We start from the raw sequence: 19307 nt of genomic DNA, 5'->3' as shown, positions 1-19307 counted from the left end.
CCAGTGATTGATTATAAGTTTATAACGTAAGATAAATGAACGATCAAAATGTAATTTAGGAGATCGTGTCAAGTCATATCACGCTTTTAAAACGGAGGGAGTACTCGTGGATGCTGCTTGCAAACCGCCCACGCACCTTGCAGAGGTTAGATCGAATCATTAGGATCCACATGTACGCAGGTTACATGCACAGGATACCCCCGCCATTTGCCGGGATCTGGCCTCCCCTAAACACAAACTGCCGGCTCGTTTTGTTTAGGCACGGGTCGATGGTCGTGCTGTGATTCGGCTCGCCCAACCGCACAACGCACGGCAGACGGGCGCGTAGGCTGCAGAGGAAGGTTAGGAAAAGGAGAAATGATACCGCGAGTGTCCTTGAAAGCAAGAAAGTCGAAAGGCGGGGGACCCTCGCGTGTAAAGACGCGGCCTTGATGGGGGGTCGGGATGGCGACCTCTGCTCGTGCATGGTACAGGTGGAGGCGCTGCCGCGCCGGAGGCGGGGCCAGGGAGCCCGCGAGGAAGACGGGTAGACGGGGATGATGACGGCGGATGGCTCGTCTTCTAGGCGGAGAGTCGATGGAGTACGTGTAACGCGATCGTCTGACACGTCGTGCTGGGTTCGAAAGGTGCCTGGGAGTTGTATATGGGGAGCCGCGGACGTCGTTTGCTCATGTGCCGCCGAAGCGAAGCATCTACGCGGTTGGTGACACGTCGAGGGAGGCGGCGCCGTTTGGGTCGTGGTCCGTGGAGGTTGTCCGAGTAACTCGGCCAGTCGGCGGCGTCGCCGTTAGACGAAGCCACGGCATCCACGATCTCCAATTCTGCATCCTCGGAGGCTCGGAGCGGTGGTCGTGGGGTTGGCTACTGAGTACTTACCTTCAGTTTGAAAAAACTACCGAGGACTCAGAACTGACTACTAGTCTCGGGCGGTCTGCGTCGGTGGCAACGTAACCAGGCGTGTGAAAGCTCCGTTTTCACTGAGCCGGAGCTGGCATCCATTTCTACCCGATTTCTTCCTCTTCGATTCTTCACCAGGCACCGCCAGGCTGCGACCACGGCTTACCAGCAACGCGTTTGGTGGGGACGCGTCGCATTACGCTGGCTGCGTACAGGACTTGGTACCGCACGAAGCGGCGCGGCGGTAAACGGCAGCCCACCAGCCGCCATTTACGGCTGCCCGACCCCGAGCCGGGCAGAGCAAGCTGCCATAACTCGGAAGCCAACCGGCCTTGACTGTTGCTTCGTGGCGCGGCCCCCATCCACCACCACTCGGCCGGCGCGCGTCCAGAAGCATCCCTCCGCCTCCCGTCCAGGCAACCCATACCGACCGGGACCCGACCGATTCCCGCACCACCACCAGCCTCGTCACCTTCTTTCTCCATCGTCACCTTCCATATTCTTCGCATCCTCCCATACTTTCTCGCCTTTTATCGCCGTCGATCCGGGCGCGTGTTCGGTGTTCTTCAGTGTCCGGGGGGACTTTGGAGAGCAGAGGAGAAAAGAGAGAGTGCTGCGGCGAGCTCCGGCCGTGCCTGGCAGCGTATCCGGCCGGTGCATTCGCGTTGGTCGCTACCCCGGCTGATAGCGCGCGGCAGCAGGGGAGGAGCTGCAATCGAGGTTAACCATGAAGTATAACGCAAGGAAAGACGCGGGCGGCGGCGGCGGCGGCGCGCCGTTCGCCATCCCGTGCGTCGACGTCAAGTCGTTCGTGGCCTCGCTCGCCTTCCTTACGCTCTTCGTGGCGTTCTGGCAGCTCCAGCCCTACGGCTCAATGCTCACCGCGGCTCGCACCTCCGCGTCGTCCCCTTGCTCCCTCCTCGCCACCACCGCCGCCGCCGACCTCCCGTCTTATAACGCCACCGCCGGCGCAGCCGCGGACACGAAACAGCCGGCGGCGGTTTCAGGTACCACCACAGCCGCTGCTAATGCCGCCCACGTGCGTCTGGCGCGGCCGGCGCGGCCGGAGGATCCGAACAAGCGGGTGCTCCGGCCGTACGGCAGCGCAGCGGCGCTGTTCGTGCAGATGGGCGCGTACCGGGGCGGGCCGCGGACGTTCGCCGTCGTGGGGCTGGCGTCCAAGCCCACCCACGTGTTCGGCACCCCCTACTTCAAGTGCGAGTGGCTGCCCAACCCCACCGCCAGCGACCCCTCGCCGCGCCCCGTCCGGACCAAGGCGTACAAGATGCTCCCGGACTGGGGCTACGGCCGCGTCTACACCGTCGTCGTCGTCAACTGCACGTTCCCGTCCAACCCCAACGCCGGGAACGCCGGCGGCAAGCTCCTCGTCCACGCCTACTACTCCACCGCCTCCCGTCGGTACGAGCGCTTCGTCGCTCTCGAGGAGGCGCCGGGCTCTACGACGAGTCCCGCTTCAGCCCGCCGTTCCAGTACGACTACCTCTACTGCGGCTCGTCGCTGTACGGCAACCTCAGCGCCAGCCGGATGCGCGAGTGGGTGGCATACCACGCTCACTTCTTCGGGCCCAGGTCGCACTTCGTGCTCCACGACGCCGGCGGCATCAGCCCGGAGGTGAAGGCGGTGCTGGATCCGTGGGTCAGGGCCGGCCGGGTCACCGTGCAGGACATCCGGGCGCAGGCGGAGTACGATGGATACTACTACAACCAGTTCTTGGTGGTGAACGATTGCCTGCACCGGTACCGGCACGCCGCCAATTGGACCTTCTTCTTCGACGTCGACGAGTACCTTTACCTGCCTAATGGGCAGAAGCTCGATGAGGTGATTGGCAAGCTCTCGGGGTACTCTCAGTTCACCATCGAGCAGAATCCAATGTCCAGCAAGCTCTGCGTGGAGGATCCAAGCAGAAATTACTCAAGGTTGGTATTCCTGTTTCCTCGTACCACATGCTTTACGTTGGTTTGATTCATACATATGCAATTACATTTTGTATTGAAAACTGCCCCAGTTGCTACAATCATCCTAAATTTACGCTTGTTTGTAGGCATCATGTTAGGGCCACAAGGAAACAATTGTTTCCTATTTGAGTAATCATACAGACATCCTCTGATTGGTTAAGAAAGCAAGTCGGTGGCTATTTGTTTATGCAATCTGTTGACTGATTTGGTAATGTGTTGTTCTTTGTGACCTTGCAACCCTCACATGGCCTTAGTTAGATTCCAACTGTGTTCTCTAAAGTCAGGTGCAAACACTCAGTGCATTTGTCCCTACTTAACCGAAGATTCTTGTGCAATGTTCACGCCGGAACTAAAAATCGTAGTAAGGCATTTGTTAGGTTAATATGTTTCAAATGACAGTGTGATGATATGCATAGCAAGTTGGTCATAAAAAGGTCATCTTTTAGTTTTTACAAGCTGAAAATGCTGTACAGATGAAATGTTTCTCATCACTGACTGAAAAATTAAAAACAACCTCAATTGAAAAAGGAAAACAGAAAAAGCTCTGCATACGTGCCTTCTGTACCACTTTCACTAAAATCAGAATTGCTGCTGATAAGTTTCTATCGCAGGTAATTATTTGATTCCAAAAGTTAAAAAACATTTTTTTGTCTTGCATATTATTTTGCTTCTCTCTGCATGAGATTTTTTATTCCTTTGTTTCCAAATTGATAATTGATAATCCAGTATGCCTCTTACTGTTCCATGCTAAAGCATCTTACACGTGTGCCCATTGATATGCAGAGAATGGGGATTTGAGAAACTCGTCTTCCGCAACTCCATCACCAAAGTTCGCCGGGATCGCAAGTACGCCATCCAAGCTCGAAACGCTTACTCAACTGGAGTGCACATGTCGCAAAACGTCCGCGGGAGGACAACGCACAAGACGGAGAGCCTGATCAGATACTACCACTATCACAACTCCATCAACGTCATGGGAGAGCCGTGCCGTGAGTTCGTCCCGATGCCAGTTAACGGTAGCAAGATCATGTTTGAGAAGACCCCCTTCGTGTACGACGATAGCATGAAGCGAGTGGCGGGCGAGATCAAGCGGTTCGAGAAGGAGACCATCGGATCAGTTCAGACATAGTAGCAAGCTCGGCAACTGAAGGCTGACGGTACATATATACATTGACATTCTTTGGATGCTTCGGTTCATGAGGACCCTCGATCTGCTGCTGCTATTGTGCGGCGTTGCAACTTCATCTGGCCGGTCAATGGTGGATGGGCCTGTTAGGGGTGGTCCAAATGGTGTAAAGTTTTGGTCTTTATTGGCGTGACCTCTCTACAGAGTCGCTGCTGTTGCTGCAATTTCTTCTCTTTACCTTGTTATCCCTGTATCCCTCACATCTGTTTATAGTTCTTCTAGCCTTTTACTACTAGATTAATTTATTCCAAATTCAGGAAGAAGAGGCATTTCTGATTCCTTCTCAACTGTGAGTTTCGAAAGGGTAGGGAACGATAAGCCTTTTCCCCAAGCGAGCATTCCTGTCAACTGACGGTTACTTGAAACTAGATTGCACGGTATTGTGCTTTTGCAGCCTCTGGGACACGGGGGCGGGCGGGGCGGGCGGGTCGGCGCCGTGCTTGCAAATCAGTATCATGTCGTGCATGCCGGGATGGGCTAGGCATCCAACTGACTGCGACTTTGCGAGTGATGGGAGGATGACGTGAAACGGAAAGAGTTGGGCGAGGGAGGAGCAGGAAGACAATTCACGCGTGACGGCTTGGGTGGCTCCATGTGCTCCCACGTTGGATTTGCCTCGCGCGCTGGCCGCTGGGCATGTCGGCCGTCGGTGGTCGCGCTGCTTTGTCCATCTGTTTACGAGCACTGCATCCTCCAGGAATCTGGAATCGGCTCACAGGTCACAGCGTGCATGCACTGTATGTACTTCAGAGAATATCTGAGCTCGCATAGTCAATGGGTGTTTGGATCCTAAGTTAAGGTAAAAGTTTAGTCCATATCACATCAAATATTCGAAGACTAATTAGAAGGATTAAATATGAGTTAATTGTAAAACTAAATACACGGATGGAGGCTAAACGACAAGACGAATCTATTAAGCCTAATTAATCCATCATTAGCAAATGGTTATTGTAACAGCACATTGTCAAATCATGGACTAATTAGGCTTAATAGATTCGTCTCGCCGTTTAGCCTCCATCTGTCCAATAGGTTTTGTAAATAGTCTATATTTAATAATTAGTATCTAAACATTCGATGTGATAGGAGCTAAAGTTTAGCCGCGGGAAACAAACGGCCCCTTAGAGGTTGTTTGGATCTTTAGTCCGGACTAAAATTTAGTCACATCGAATGTTCAGAGGCTAATTAGGAAGACTAAACATGAGCTAATTATAAAACTAATTACACAGATGGAGGCTAATTCCCAAGACGAATCTATTAAACCTAATTAATCCATCATTACACATGTTTACTGTTGCACCACATTGTCAAATCATGGACTAATTAGACTTAATAGATTCGTCTCGCAAATTAGCCTCCATCTGTATAATTAGTTTTGTAATTAGTATCTGTTGGGGGAAATATTAACGACCTCCTTATACCCTCAAACAACAATCATAAAGGCTCAGGCCTACTTACGGCAATAGCGACCCCCGCCGACCCGGCATGGGCAAGGAGCATTCTACTCCGCCTCGCCCGACCCAAGGTCCCAGGGTCGGACACGTCCGACCCCTCGCTGGCAAAACTCTGCCTCACCCGACCCACGGTCCTAGGGTCGCTTGTGCCCGACCCCTCGCCGCAGGCCCCCTGCCTCGCTCGACCCCGGGCGTAGAGGGTCGGACTCATCCGGGCCCACAAGACAAGGATCCACCTCGGGCGCAGACCAACAGACGAGGGCGCGGATCTCGTGGGCCCCCACCAATCTCGCCATAAATGCGTCGTGGCCCTAGCGCGCAAAAAGGCACCCGCGCCCCTCGACGTGACCCGCTACAAGTACCCGGGCGTAACATTGTAGCATAACCGCACAGGCTACAGCGGTCGCGGCCTCCCCTGATTCACCGTAGGGTACTCATTGCATGCGTTGCCCGGCACAGGAGGGCGCCGCCCGTTCTCGCGCTCAGCTTGCTCGGCGACACGGACGCGACGTCCGTGTTCCACGAGCAACACGCAGGATTACAAGGGTCAGCCGTCCCTCACGACGCGCACGGCTAAGGCGGCCGGGCATCATCATCATGCCTGGCGGCGACGGTTGACTAGAGAATCACCAACAGGATCCAGCGGCAGCTGCCCCCTTCCGACGGCCACGCTGACGAGAGACAAAGGCCGGAGAGGAAGGGGAAGTCACTCCTTGTCCCCGTGTTGTACCTTACTCAGCTTATCTCTTTTACTTCTCCACACGCCTAGCTCGTCTGTAACCCCGGTACCCTCCTTGCGCTATAAAAGGAGAACCAGGGGGCCTGAGACAGAGGAGGCTCGAGCCAACAGAACCCACACACTCTCCTCACGAGCATCAGTGCACACCCAAGAGACTTGGAACCGGCTCCCTCTCTCGCCTGTTTGTAACCCATAATACAGACCACGCGTGAGTAACACGAGCAGCTTCTCATACTGGACGTAGGGCTATTCCTGCCCGAACCAGTCTAACCCCGTATCCTCTCACGCCACCATCCGAAGCCTTACGCGTATAAAATAAATTTACTTGCTGTAGTCTTGATCCGCTAATCTCGACAATGACAGTAGCTAAACATTCGATATAATAGGAATCTTACGAAAGGAGCTTCTAAAGAACCTTAATCTATATCGTTTTGCCCCGATGCGCGTTCAGCAGTGCCATCTGTCACACTGATTCGGCTTCCCGCTCACCTTAACACCGTCATCAAATCCGTGCGTTTAGGTGAGCTAGTCAGCATGCTGCAGCTCACTACGACAGGTGCCTTCAACGAGCGTTCCATCTAGCTGCAGCTGCATATAATTATGTACCACAGAAATGCTACGCGACTATCAAATGGAGCCGATGAATTTTACTTCTGCTCAACTATAGCCGTCCCAGACCACGGCGGCATCTGAAAAGCAACGTAAGGCCACCGGCAGAAGGATTCCTTATTCTATATCTTCACCTTTCCATCCTAAAACCAAGGCAAATTATTTTTTGGAGAGGACAGGCAACTAATCAGTTAGAAGTCCAGAACAAATCTGCCAGGGCCTGGAAATTGTGGTCCCCAAACAAGCCCATGGCCTGCATAATTGATTCGAGGCCGAGTCAATTTCGAAGTAGTCTGCCTGTTTAACTAAACCAGCCCATGAGCCCACGGCCTGCTTAATTAAATTGGGCCTAATCCCGCGACTCTCGAGGAAAATATCTTCTTCGCCCACCAGCAGGCATGAGGGGCGCGCGTGACTTCGGCCGTGGTCTTCCCCTCCCGAAATCTCGTGCGCACGCCAGCCAGCCAGCCAAGCTCCCAAGTCCGCAGCGCATTCACCACCAGCTCCACTCCCAACTTCTTCCGCTGATCTCACACTCACCTTACACCACGTCAACATCCCGGCCATCCCGGATTCACGTCGCCCGCGTGATGATAAAAATCCTCCTCCGAATCGGAGCCTAGCCCCTAGCCCAAAACCCTAAGCGGCCGCCGGAGAGGCCACTCGAGCCGAGCCGAGCCCGCCGGCCGCCGGACCGGAAACCAGATCGCGGCCGGCGATGGAGAGCCCCGCCAAGGAGGAGGCCGGCAGCGAGCTGGCGATGGAGATCGAGTCGTCGGTCACGGCGGAGGACTGGCGCCGCGCGCTCTCCCGCGTCGTGCCCTCCGTCGTCGTCCTCCGCACCACCGCGCCGCGCGCCTTCGACACCGAGGTGGCGGGCGCCAGCTACGCCACGGGGTTCGTCGTCGACAAGTCCCGCGGCATCATCCTCACCAACCGCCACGTGGTCAAGCCAGGTAGGAACTGCTGCCTTCAGCTCCCATTCTCACGTATCCTCGATGTGTATTCGTGCGACTTGTGAATGATTTGTTTGCTGCTGCTGCTGCTGCGATTATCGCGGTGACAGGGCCTGTGGTCGCGGAGGCCATGTTCGTGAACAGGGAAGAGATCCCTGTGTACCCCCTGTACAGAGATCCTGTGAGTATATATTCTGCTCGATTCCATTCTGTTATGTTTTATTGCTTTCCCAATACTAATGCCACGTGTTAATCCAAAATTCCCCCTCTTCTCTCGAAACAGGTACATGATTTTGGTTTTTTTCGCTATGATCCAGGTGCCATTAAGTTTCTTAAGTATGATGAGATTCCGCTGGCACCTGAAGCAGCATCAGTCGGGCTAGAAATCCGGGTTGTTGGAAATGACAGCGGCGAAAAGGTTCCCTGAGTTCTATCCTAATCTCTGACTGTTTTTTTCCTTGAACACGCAGGAGAACTGCGTATCATTGTATTAATAGTAGAAGATAATCTCTGACTGTTACGTCCCACCTTGTAAAGTACGCCGCATAAATTTCCTTGTTAGCCACTACAGCCCACAGCATGCCTATGTTTTATAATTGCTCTTGATCAATCCTTACTGCCTTAGTTTTTTTTCCTATTTCTGCACTGTGAAACAAATCTTCTTTGCTTGCAATATCCAGAACTTATGCAGCTAAGGTCCCATGTCCGATCCATTTTATACTGCATCAAAGCCTATTTCGTTAAATCTTAATTGTGACATGTTGACATTTCAATGAAATAATTAGGGAAATGGTTTACATACTTCAAGTTTCTCTTACAAATGCTTTGCAAACAATGACGTGGTAGATCATAATTAAATCTCATTTATCCTTAACTTTCCCTGCGGTTGAGAGTTATGATTGTATTGTTTTTTGTGACAAAAGTATATTACGTGTAACACCTCAGAATTATTGGTGAAGAGAAATGTTTGGTAGCATGCCTTTGTATTCTCTTATCAGGGAAAAAGATATGGAGTGGCTGTACCTCTCCCCCAATTTTTATCCATGTTTGTTTTAGTCTTCTTATTTTGCATTATGACTGTGATGATATGGTTCTGAGAGCTCGGTGTGTGAACAAAAAGGGACAATGCATGCACTGGCGCTTCTCATGCTTTGATGCCTGCACACTCTAGGCCTGACCACCTGCCCAGATTGACATGCGAATGCGTAGAAATCTGTTAGATGAATGGCATTTGGAATTGTAAATACACATTTGTTTTCCATCTTTTTTTAATTCTAAGACAAGGCCTTTTCACCATGAAGTAGTTTCAGCCATTAGCATTGGTTGACCCAGAAGACGCTTATTTGACAAGTTGGCATGCAAACATAATATCAGGTAGTGCCAAAAAACCATGCAAACAAAAATATTTGGTATGCCAAGCTGAAAGAAAGACCTTGAGCAAATTGGTTTCAATCGGGATTCTGACATGGTTTTAATGTCATGTTCTAGGATGTGGGTTTCTACTTCTTAATAGCACCAGATAGTTTTGCACTGATGCATGCTTTCAGGCCTAGACATTGTTCGTTCTTGGATGTAGATCTAACTGCTGAAATTTGTCTGATAAATTCCTTGTGTTTTGTAATGTTTTCTTATTTATTTTTAATGGATGCAGGTTTCAATTTTGGCAGGAACACTTGCTCGACTTGATAGAGAAGCACCTTACTACAAGAAGTACTCCCTCTTTTTTATCTCTACATAGCTTGCTCCTTTTGATTACTATTTATTTTATCACGACATCCCTTTGTACATAGCGCATAGAAAAAGGAGACAACATAGACAAACTTCAACTCTCGCACTTGTTGGTTTCTATATTTTTGTGGCAACAAAGGAGATTTGGAATAGTCACGATAACTCTATACTGTAGTGACACCTCTGTTTGCTATCTGAACTCTGAAGTGAAGAGATGAGGGGAGAAAGAAATGAAATATACAATCTCACTCCTGTTATTTTACCATTATTTTTTGAAATATCAAACTGGCTCTGTAGACTCCTTGATTTCTGTTCTCTTCATCCAGTTGGAGCTGCTAGCTATTTTAAGCTTGTAAATGATATGTTGGATTATACATTATATCTTGGTGCTAATATTATATTTTTTTTGTTTTAATTTCTTGTCAGGGATGGATACAATGATTTCAATACGTTCTATATGCAGGTAACTTTCTTTGGCTATTTGATGTTGCATGCATCTTTAGATAGTTCATATTAATCTGCTCACAATGATTTTGATCTTCTATTGACTTAATAGAATAGTGTGCTACTTTTGTTTTTATGTTGTTATTGCTTGTAAGCTAATGGATCATTTGTTTCTTTAGGCTGCATCTGGTACTAAAGGTGGTTCTAGTGGTTCCCCTGTTGTTGATTGCCAAGGAAGGGCTGTTGCCCTGAATGCTGGAAGCAAATCTTCCAGTGCTTCTGCCTTCTTCCTTCCATTAGAACGTGTAAGTTGTTTATAAATGAGCATTAGCACACTACAATGTCATGCTATATTAGATGTTCCAAAATTGTTGAATTTAGTAGAACTCCATGAAAATTGGAAGGCTTCCAGTACATAACATTTGTGTCTAACAATACAAGGCTTTACAGAAGCAGTTTAGTTGGCTAACTGGAAGTTTTTCTTCGAGTCTATTAAGTGAGAGAACAAATGTGAAACATTTTTATTTGGAATACTAACCTTTTAGTAATGCATTTTTACTGTGCCCTTTGAGAAATTAGGCAACATAGAGCTAGAAAGAGCATGTAGAAGTTAGAAATCACTAAAAATAAGATCATGAAGATGGGAATGTCATTACTATCTAAGTTCCTTTCTTTGTTGTGGTGCTGTTGTTGGTTGCAAATTATGTCTAAACTATTTCAGGTTGTTAGAGCACTGAATCTGATACGTGATAGTTGGGATGCATTTGGTACCAAGCCAGAATCCATTTATATTCCACGTGGTACACTTCAGGTGAGTAAGCTGATCCCACTGTTTTATCATATGAGGCATTTCTTTGTTGTTGGGATAGATTAAGAATAAGATTGGCTAAAGATTCACTTTGTCTCAAATATTCATGCATTCAACCTTGTGGTACTAAATATATTCTTGACGCTACGTGATTTCTCTTCATTGTTGTTACTGCTTTCGCTGTGGTTCTTGGGCATCATAGTATTCCTCTTTTTTTCTGTTGCTTTGAAAGGTGACCTTTCAACACAAAGGATTTGAAGAAACTCGTCGTCTTGGCCTCCGGAATGAAACAGAACAGGTATATTCTTGCACATTGTCTGTTTCTCGCTAATTGACTAGGTAATTTGTGATTGCTGATTTTTTAGATCTCCAACAACTTTTGTAAGCTTGTTTCTCCATGGTATGATGAGAATATATTTTCACTTGTCAACCTCCATGGTCTAAGCTTAAGAACTGCAACTTGCTTTCTCTACAGATGGTGCGCTTAGTTTCTCCAGCAGGCGAGACTGGAATGCTGGTTGTTGATTCAGTGGTAATTTCTGGTGCTTACAGTTATAAGCATGTTTTAATCTACCACTTATCGTGCTACTTATTGTATAATGCCATTCTGTAACTTGCGACTGCTGAAACCGGAAGGCTGTGTGCATGCAGGTGCCTGAAGGTCCTGCACATAAACATTTAGAACCTGGTGATGTTCTAGTTTGCATCAATGAGGAGGTGAGTACTGCTTTTAATTGCCAGATATATATGATAATCCACCATATTTGTCTGTTAAGTACTGAAGACATTAATAAAGTAGCATATACATTTCATGCACAGTTTTCTAAATACCTAGTTCGAGCGGTTGAAGTGAATATAGCGGGCTATGTTCAATTGTTCAGAATGAATCTATGCTATGGACTATGCTTAGGATGCCTAAAAAGTAGCCAATTTTATGCTAGAAAGTAGAAACTGTCATCGCAATGTCATTCTACGGGTAATATTATAGCGAGGAAATGCTACTTTTTTTTAGTAAAGAAAAGACATGCTTTCACTTATGCACATGACTGACTCACTGTTTATTTACTTTTGAATAATTCATGGGCTATGGTGTAAGGTTGATTTTATATTAGCAACTCGACTGCTACTATTTGCTGTTGGAAATATCAGCTGTGAGCATGTCAGAACCTTTGTTCTCATTTAAGCATACAGGAACATCTTTGATTACTTTTAACTACTCCATTCTTTTTTGTTTATCATTCTAGCATGGTATTAAGAAAATGCACAAACCTCTACTCATTAAGTTAGTTGTCTCCTTAAGTACCCATGTTGACCGATGTATAAATGAGCTAAATCTTGGAAAATGTAGCAAACACTAAATGAGCTAGGGGCGTATAGCTATTTCTCTTCCTGGAATCGTATAATGGCAAACAAAAAAGAACGCTCTTCGCAAGCTAAAACGGGGAACAAAAGTATGTTTGATGCTGATTTCCTTTGCCATGGTCCATAGCACATATATTTTTGACTCTAGGATGCTGTTTAACCATTTTTAACTGATTGCAGGTTGTAACACAGTTTCTTAGACTGGAAACTTTACTTGATGATAGTGTTGGCCGGGAGATCGATTTGCAGATAGAAAGGGGTGGTGTTCCTTTAACAGTAAAGTTGCAGGTATTTGGCAATTTTGATCTACCGTATCTTTTTTTTTATAGTTATATCTATATTACATCTATTGGATGATATATTGTCTGCTCATTGCCGCCTTTACCGTTCCTATATTTAAGTCAGCATGCCACATCTTTTGAACCTTTTAAGAAGTACCACCTGGGCTCTGCAGGTTGAGGATTTGCACTCTATAACTCCAAATCATTTCTTGGAAGTTAGTGGTGCTGTCATCCATCCACTTTCATATCAGCAGGTAAAGTATGATTGAACCTTCATCTTTACTTCTACTACCCTAATTAAAGCACCTGAAAAATAGACAATTACAACTGTTCCTCCTTGTTTTAAAATAGTTGAGTATTTTTTTTTGTTTATACAGCCTGAAATAACCATTAAGTTAATCCAAACAGTTAGACAAACATTTATTGCTTTAAGATGCTTGGAGGTGTCTGCCAAAGGAAAATCACCATTTCTCGCCATGTAGGATGATAAGATGCTAATTTTACAGTATCACTAGTTGATGTGGCATCAATGCTGAACTTGTACTTGTGCATGTAACTACCTATTTCTAGTAGATAATGCAACCATTTAAGCACCTACTGGAGGTGCTCGCATAGTCACATTTTATGAGGGAGGGATCTCACTGAGAAGTGAGAACCTGAAGTGAGCTCTCCCACCATTACATCCGTAAATCCCTTTCTGTGGAAAGAAACCCCCTGTAACTTACTAAAATGAACGAATCTTTTTGAACTTCTTACCAGAAATGGTGCTCTCACAACTGTATCTTATGCTACATAATTGAACAGAAACGGCTCACAACTCTATCTCATGCTACATAACTGAACACAGTCAATTGTTTCTTACATCATTTTCTCATGTTTGAACTTAGAATGGCAACATCAACGTCTACACCAATAGTATTTGTTGAACTTTCAAAATTTTGCTAATCATGCTTTTGTCTTGTTTCAGGCTAGAAACTTCCGATTCAAATGTGGTCTCGTATATGTTGCAGAAGCAGGGTAAGAAATCCAACTGTAACATAGCCTCTGATGTTCCATTTCCTTAAAGAATGATTACCTATTTGCTGTTATTGTTTCCAGCCTTTCATTTATAGTAACGTAACAAATCCTTTGGAAGTAGGCTGTTGGAATTGCCTTGTAGTTAAAAATGGATTGCAAGGATTAATAATGGCAATTGGCAAATGGCCTTTTTAACATGGGGCTTTGAAGATGTACATCTGTGATAGTTTGTTAAATGTTGATTTTCTATCCTTGCATAAGGTTGCATTTGAACTCCAACAGGTTCCCAACCAGCAACTGATCATAACCTTCCTATTGTGGTTTAAACAGCAATACATGCTGTATTTGTTCTTTGGGTCTTCATTATTTTTTTACCTACACAGTTTACTCCTTCAGTTTGCTAACTGATATCTTTTCTAACGAATATGATTGATACCAAAGCAAACTGGCCATTTCTTCGACCTATTTAACACTATGCAATGCAGGTACACGCTCTCTCGAGCATCTGTTCCACGCCATGCAATAATTAAAAAGCTTGCAGGAGAGGATATTGTGCATTTAGATGACCTTATTGCAGTTCTTTCAAAATTGTCAAGGGGATCACGAGTGCCTCTAGAATATGTAAAATACACTGATCGTCATCGGAACAAGGTAAGATTCTTGAATAGCAGGTTTATCAGAATAAGCAATGCCTTATCTCCTACACATCCTAGTAGAAACTTGAGTCTTGTTTTTCTAAGTAAACTGATTATTTTTATTTACGTGATCAGTCTGTACTGGTGACAATTGATCAGCATGAATGGTACGCGCCACCTCAGTTATATACTCGAAATGATGCAACTGGCTTGTGGACTGCAAAACCAGCTATACCATCTGAATCTCCATTTTTAGCTTCAGCTCACCATGCTAGTCATGTGGACACAAACTCAAATTCTGTTTCATCTTTATCCGAATCTAGTCCTATGGATCTCAAGTGCCAGTATGATTCTGAGAATTTGGCAGATGGATGCATCAAAGTGCAAACTGACGATGAGATTGTCGTAGATGGATCTCACTCTAGTGAAGATTCTGTCATTGAGAAAAAAAGGCGACGTGTGGATGAGGAAATTGCTGCTGAGGGAACTTTACCATCTTATGGAGATCTAGAGGATGTGAAAAGTGGTGTTTTGAGGCATCCTTCGAACGCAGAAGGCTCTGACCTTGCTCGAACAATATCAAGTAATGCGTCATTGGCAGAACAAGTAATTGAACCAGCCCTTGTTATGTTTGAGGTGAGGAATGCATGTATTTTAATGGAACATGCGCTTTATAATCATGATCTGTCATGTAACACTCTGAGAGGCTAGGGTGCTAGATTTTGTATTGCCGCAGGCTAGCACATATAGGCTAGAAGCTGCATAAGCTTTTCTGTGAGTTAGGCTGCGAACAGTGTTCCAAAAGCCCAAAAGCTTAGCCAAGAAAAACTAGCTTCATTTATTTGACCTTTCTTGGTATGCTGAAGTTGAAGTTACCCAAGGTATTGCCACAGTATGTTGTCCTCTGTTTTGATAGTATGGGCATACGAATAGGATTTAGGCTTAACCCCAAAAATAAATTTCCTGACAAGTTCATCCTTATGTTTCCAGAAGAGGCTGAACCCCCAAAAATAATTAGGCACCGTAAATTTACACTGGTGGAGCATTTTATTTATACTTCAATCTGGGGAAAAGTTAAGAACTTACATGTTATGGAATATTGTGCTAATGTCATATTTTCAATGTGAACTTTTCAATAATGAAATGTGCTTATTTTGGCTGTATTGACACTATTGGAGCCAAAATAAGAGCTTACCTGTTTTTCCTCGCTGACTGTTAGACTATTTTCTATATGATCTCTATTTCCTTCACTCCATTATTTTCCAGTGCTTTGGGAGCACTCCTGCTAATTGTTGAACTGCCCTGCAATTTAAGCAACCCGTATTTTTGGTTTTGACTTGCTCTAGTGGCTTTTGTGTCTGTTACTCAAAACCTTCTGTCTTCTCTATTTTCAGGTTCATGTGCCGCCAGTTTGTATGCTTGATGGAGTGCACTCACAACATTTCTTTGGAACTGGGGTTATAATATATCATTCTGATAATCTGGGTCTGGTTGCTGTTGATAGGAATACAGTTGCTGTATCTATCTCTGATATAATGCTTTCGTTTGCTGCATATCCCATTGAAATACCTGCAGAGGTATGTTTGTTCTGTTCGCAATTATAAAAGCTAAGGCATACAGAATTTCAACTATATCTTATATGTGTGTGTGTGTGTGTGTTATTTTTCAGGTTGTTTTCCTGCATCCTGTTCATAACTTTGCACTGGTGGCTTATGATCCTTCTGCACTAGGAGTTGGGGCATCTGTTGTCCGGGCTGCTAAGCTTCTACCAGGTTTGCCTCTTTTAGAGTTTCTCCATGTTTTCCCAATATTATCTGAAGAAACTGGCTTGTGATTCATTTCACTTTATTGAATTAAATGCTGAGCTTAATCATGCCATACCGTTAGTAGATAGTTGCCGAAATTTTCATTTCCAGTCAGCATGCCTTACTTTATCGTACCACTGTTAAGAATAATTATGTTATACCATTAGAAAAGAGTACACAGCAACTGAACTTTTCATTTTCCAGGCACCTTGCCTTTTTCACAAAAATGGTCCATTTATATATGTTTAAAAAACATTTTTTTTTGTGTAGAACCTGCTTTGCGACGAGGAGATTCTGTCTATCTAGTTGGGCTAAGTAGAAGCTTACAGGCAACATCAAGGAAATCAATCATAACTAATCCTTGCACAGCTGTTAATATTGGCTCAGCTGATTGTCCACGATACCGTGCAATAAACATGGAGGTCATTGAGCTCGATACTGGTACTTCCTATAGAAATTTCACTGGATTCGATATTTGGATCATGTTTGAATTTTCAAGGTTGACTATATTCCAAATTTTTTGTTTTAGATTTTGGTAGCGCATTTTCGGGCATCTTGACTGATGAGCAAGGACGAGTTCAAGCATTGTGGGCAAGCTTTTCCACTCAGGTTAGTTTCACGAGTTCTTTCCTTTGTATGTTTCTTAAGTAATGATGCTGGCATGTTCCCAGGCACATACACTCAAAAGAACAAAGAAAAGAACAAAACGACGGCTTACGCGCAAGGTTAGCCGCGTGATGTCTCTAACATCAAGTAAATAACAGTAAACTCATATGGGCTACTAGTAAAATAATCCCAGCAGTTTTAACTAAACCGGATAGACTTTGTTAAAGTACCAGCCACTTCTACAGATTACCTTACTATATGGATTTTATTAGTAATTGACAGCCATTACAAGTCTTACCTAGAGATGCATCTAATTCTTGAATGGTAAAAGCTGGCCATTTACTCATTCTTCTGTGTATTTAGTACTACTACTGTACTACAGGTGTATAACTCGCACTATGTTTTCTCCAGCTGAAATATGGCTGCAGCAGTTCAGAGGATCATCAGTTTGTTAGAGGCATACCAATATATGCAATAAGCCAAGTACTTGAGAAGATTATCTCTCGTACTCAAGGCCCTTTTCGACTTATCAATGGAATAAAGAGGCCAATGCCATTTGTCAGACTTTTGGAGGTGGAACTTTATCCAACTTTGCTATCCAAGGCGAGAAGTTATGGATTGAGTGATAACTGGGTGCAGGTAATCATTCTTTTAAAGTTTTAAATACTCTGTATTCTGCCTGATCTGCATATGCGATTATATTTTTGCCTAACATCTTTTGAGCCACATTGCCTTGTACCACCACACATTTTTTTACCAGATAAATTTTGATGATCAATTTGCTCTTTCTTACTAATTCAGATGCAGTTTGTCTGTTAGTGAGCAACTCAAATAGTTGTCAAATTTAGTGTATGGTCCCTTTTGTCCTGTGTTACCTGCAAATAGAGAAGTTTTTGCTCACATCAAACTTTTAATATTTCATTGCGATTATGCTTCCAGGACCTTGCAAAGAAGGATCCTGTTCGTAGACAAGTCCTGCGGGTGAAAGGGTGTTTGGCTGGATCAAAAGCTGAAAATCTTCTAGAGCAGGGAGATATGATTCTTGCTATCAACAAAGAGCCAATTACATGCTTCCTTGACATTGAGAAGGCTTGCCAAGAGTTGGACCAATCCATTGGATCAGATGGAGTGCTGAACATGACAATCTTCCGTCAGGTTAGAATGACATAACTGAACTTTTTCGATATAAATGAATGCAAAATAAATGAGCAGTGTAGATTGTAACTCTTTCAACATTTGAGCAGGGAAAAGAAATTGAACTTATTGTTGGAACTGATGTAAGAGATGGCAATGGTACAACCCGAATGGTTAATTGGTGTGGATGCATTATCCAGGATCCTCATTCAGCAGTGCGTGCACTTGGCTTCTTGCCAGAAGAAGGTCATGGAGTTTATGTTGCTAGGTGAGATTACCTTACGAACTTATGTATACAATATTAGAAACATCTCTAATCCATAAACTTCTCATCAACTTAATGTTTGAATCTGCGAGCATTTACTGACTAAAGATTTGGATTAGCAATCATTCTGGTGACTACTATCTGACGTTAGAATTGTAAAGAACTTTGTTGCGGAGTGCTCATCAAGTTCGGCATGTACAGGGCTTCAGTTCATTTATGTGAGCCCGGAAAAAAATTAGAAGAGCTTAGAAGAGTTGTGAGTGAATGTCATGTGGTTAGGTATAAACAATTCTATCATTTGGATAAAAATAAAGGGATGGCATCTTATTTTGCCTTTAGGGCGGAAGTGGCTTAAAACCAACCAGCAATCTAGCATACTTCATGTTGCATATTTCTCCATGATGAATGTAATTGGGTGGACAGGGTCTGTTATCTACATAATTGTATAGATGTTAGACTCTGAGCAATAGCACATTTAGATATGACCGGGAATGAATACTGAGCGCCAATGATTTTATGCAGATGGTGTCACGGAAGTCCGGTACATAGATATGGTCTCTATGCTCTCCAATGGATCATTGAAATTAATGGGCAACCAACTCCAGATCTGGAAACCTTTATACAGGTGGTGAAGGTACGTGCAATGCTATGCATCAATCGTTATTTTCCTGTCTTTTCTTATTTGGTTATCACTATATTGCAGTATATTGATAATTAGATATGGTTTTACTATGTTCCTCCACCATTTATGTAAATTAATATGGCTTAATCATTCTTTTGGTTAGGGCCTGGAAGATGGTGAATTTGTTAGGGTAAGGACCGTCCATTTGAATGGAAAGCCTCGTGTACTTACCCTAAAGCAGGACCTTCACTACTGGCCAACCTGGGAGCTTAGCTTTGAGCCAGAAACTGCCACATGGCGGAGGAGAACGATAAAAGCGTTGCAATCAACTGCGGCGTGATCTAGTCTGTTTTGTCGTGAGCTTTTCATGCTTTCAGCGTAGCATGGAGATGAGGAAATTAGAGGGTCATGCTTTTGTTTGGTAAGCTAAAATCCTGCCTTATGCAGGTCGAAGTTATCCTGTACTTTGCAGGATTAGTGGTGGGCATTAGCATAGATGGTGCTTGAAGGAGATATATAGTATTCATAAAAAAAAACATATGGATTCATTTGTTGTGGCAATTAGACCGCGGGATTTACCTTTTGTATATCAATCTACTCCTATTTTGGTAAGAAAAAAATCGTTAGCTTTCAGGCGGCCATTTCGCTTCCAGATATGTAACTTTTCTTGATGATAAAGTTACCAAGCCACAGATTTATGGGTATCGGATTCAGGGATCAAAGTCCGGTGGCCGCTTCCATACTTCCATTGTTCTTCGCCAGACTACCGCTGGTATGAGCTCGACT

General features: G+C 44.9%; 2 protein-coding genes across 4 annotated transcripts; both read left to right on the top strand.

Annotated features, from left to right (window-relative positions):
• The first annotated feature begins 1217 nt into the window (after positions 1 to 1217).
• Positions 1218 to 4346, top strand: LOC101775176 (galactan beta-1,4-galactosyltransferase GALS1-like). Its single transcript, XM_022823689.1, is given in 3 exon segments — positions 1218 to 2342; positions 2345 to 2834; positions 3657 to 4346. Coding segments are annotated over 3 exon segments (1554 nt in total). The 5' UTR covers positions 1218 to 1624; the 3' UTR covers positions 4003 to 4346.
• A 2960-nt stretch (positions 4347 to 7306) lies between these two features.
• On the top strand, positions 7307 to 19162 carry LOC101774511 (protease Do-like 7). Of its 3 annotated transcripts, XM_012848174.3 has the most exons (25): positions 7307 to 7814; positions 7925 to 7995; positions 8098 to 8232; positions 9466 to 9524; positions 9969 to 10005; positions 10166 to 10291; positions 10708 to 10797; positions 11027 to 11092; positions 11270 to 11326; positions 11446 to 11511; positions 12337 to 12444; positions 12611 to 12691; positions 13405 to 13454; positions 13940 to 14105; positions 14225 to 14725; positions 15484 to 15666; positions 15759 to 15861; positions 16165 to 16335; positions 16424 to 16503; positions 16566 to 16619; positions 16912 to 17139; positions 17440 to 17655; positions 17745 to 17902; positions 18422 to 18533; positions 18685 to 19162. In XM_012848174.3, the coding sequence occupies exons 1-25, from the start codon at positions 7577 to 7579 to the stop codon at positions 18859 to 18861; spliced, it is 3333 nt and encodes a 1110-aa protein (XP_012703628.1). In that variant the 5' UTR covers positions 7307 to 7576; the 3' UTR covers positions 18862 to 19162. The 3 variants fall into 3 exon arrangements, with proteins under 3 accessions (XP_012703628.1, XP_004953667.1, XP_022679466.1); XM_004953610.3 differs by lacking the exon at positions 16566 to 16619 and having other exon boundaries at positions 7308 to 7814; XM_022823731.1 differs by lacking the exon at positions 7307 to 7814 and having other exon boundaries at positions 8132 to 8232.
• The last annotated feature ends 145 nt before the right edge of the window (positions 19163 to 19307 follow it).

This window comes from Setaria italica, chromosome I (genome assembly GCF_000263155.2).
Source record: "Setaria italica strain Yugu1 chromosome I, Setaria_italica_v2.0, whole genome shotgun sequence".
Lineage (NCBI taxonomy): Eukaryota > Viridiplantae > Streptophyta > Magnoliopsida > Poales > Poaceae > Setaria > Setaria italica.
The sequence above is the reverse complement of the archived record's forward strand: the minus strand, read 5'-3'. Positions and strand labels throughout refer to the sequence as shown.

Excerpts from the sequence above, each read along its gene's own strand:
- LOC101774511 (XM_012848174.3), top strand. The coding sequence starts at position 7,577 with ATGGAGAGCCCCGCCAAGGAGGAGGCCGGCAGCGAGCTGGCGATGGAG. Across the intron at positions 7,996-8,097 it reads ACCCCCTGTACAGAGATCCT|GTACATGATTTTGGTTTTTT; the intron begins GTGAGTATATAT and ends CTCTCGAAACAG. Across the intron at positions 17,656-17,744 it reads ACATGACAATCTTCCGTCAG|GGAAAAGAAATTGAACTTAT; the intron begins GTTAGAATGACA and ends ACATTTGAGCAG.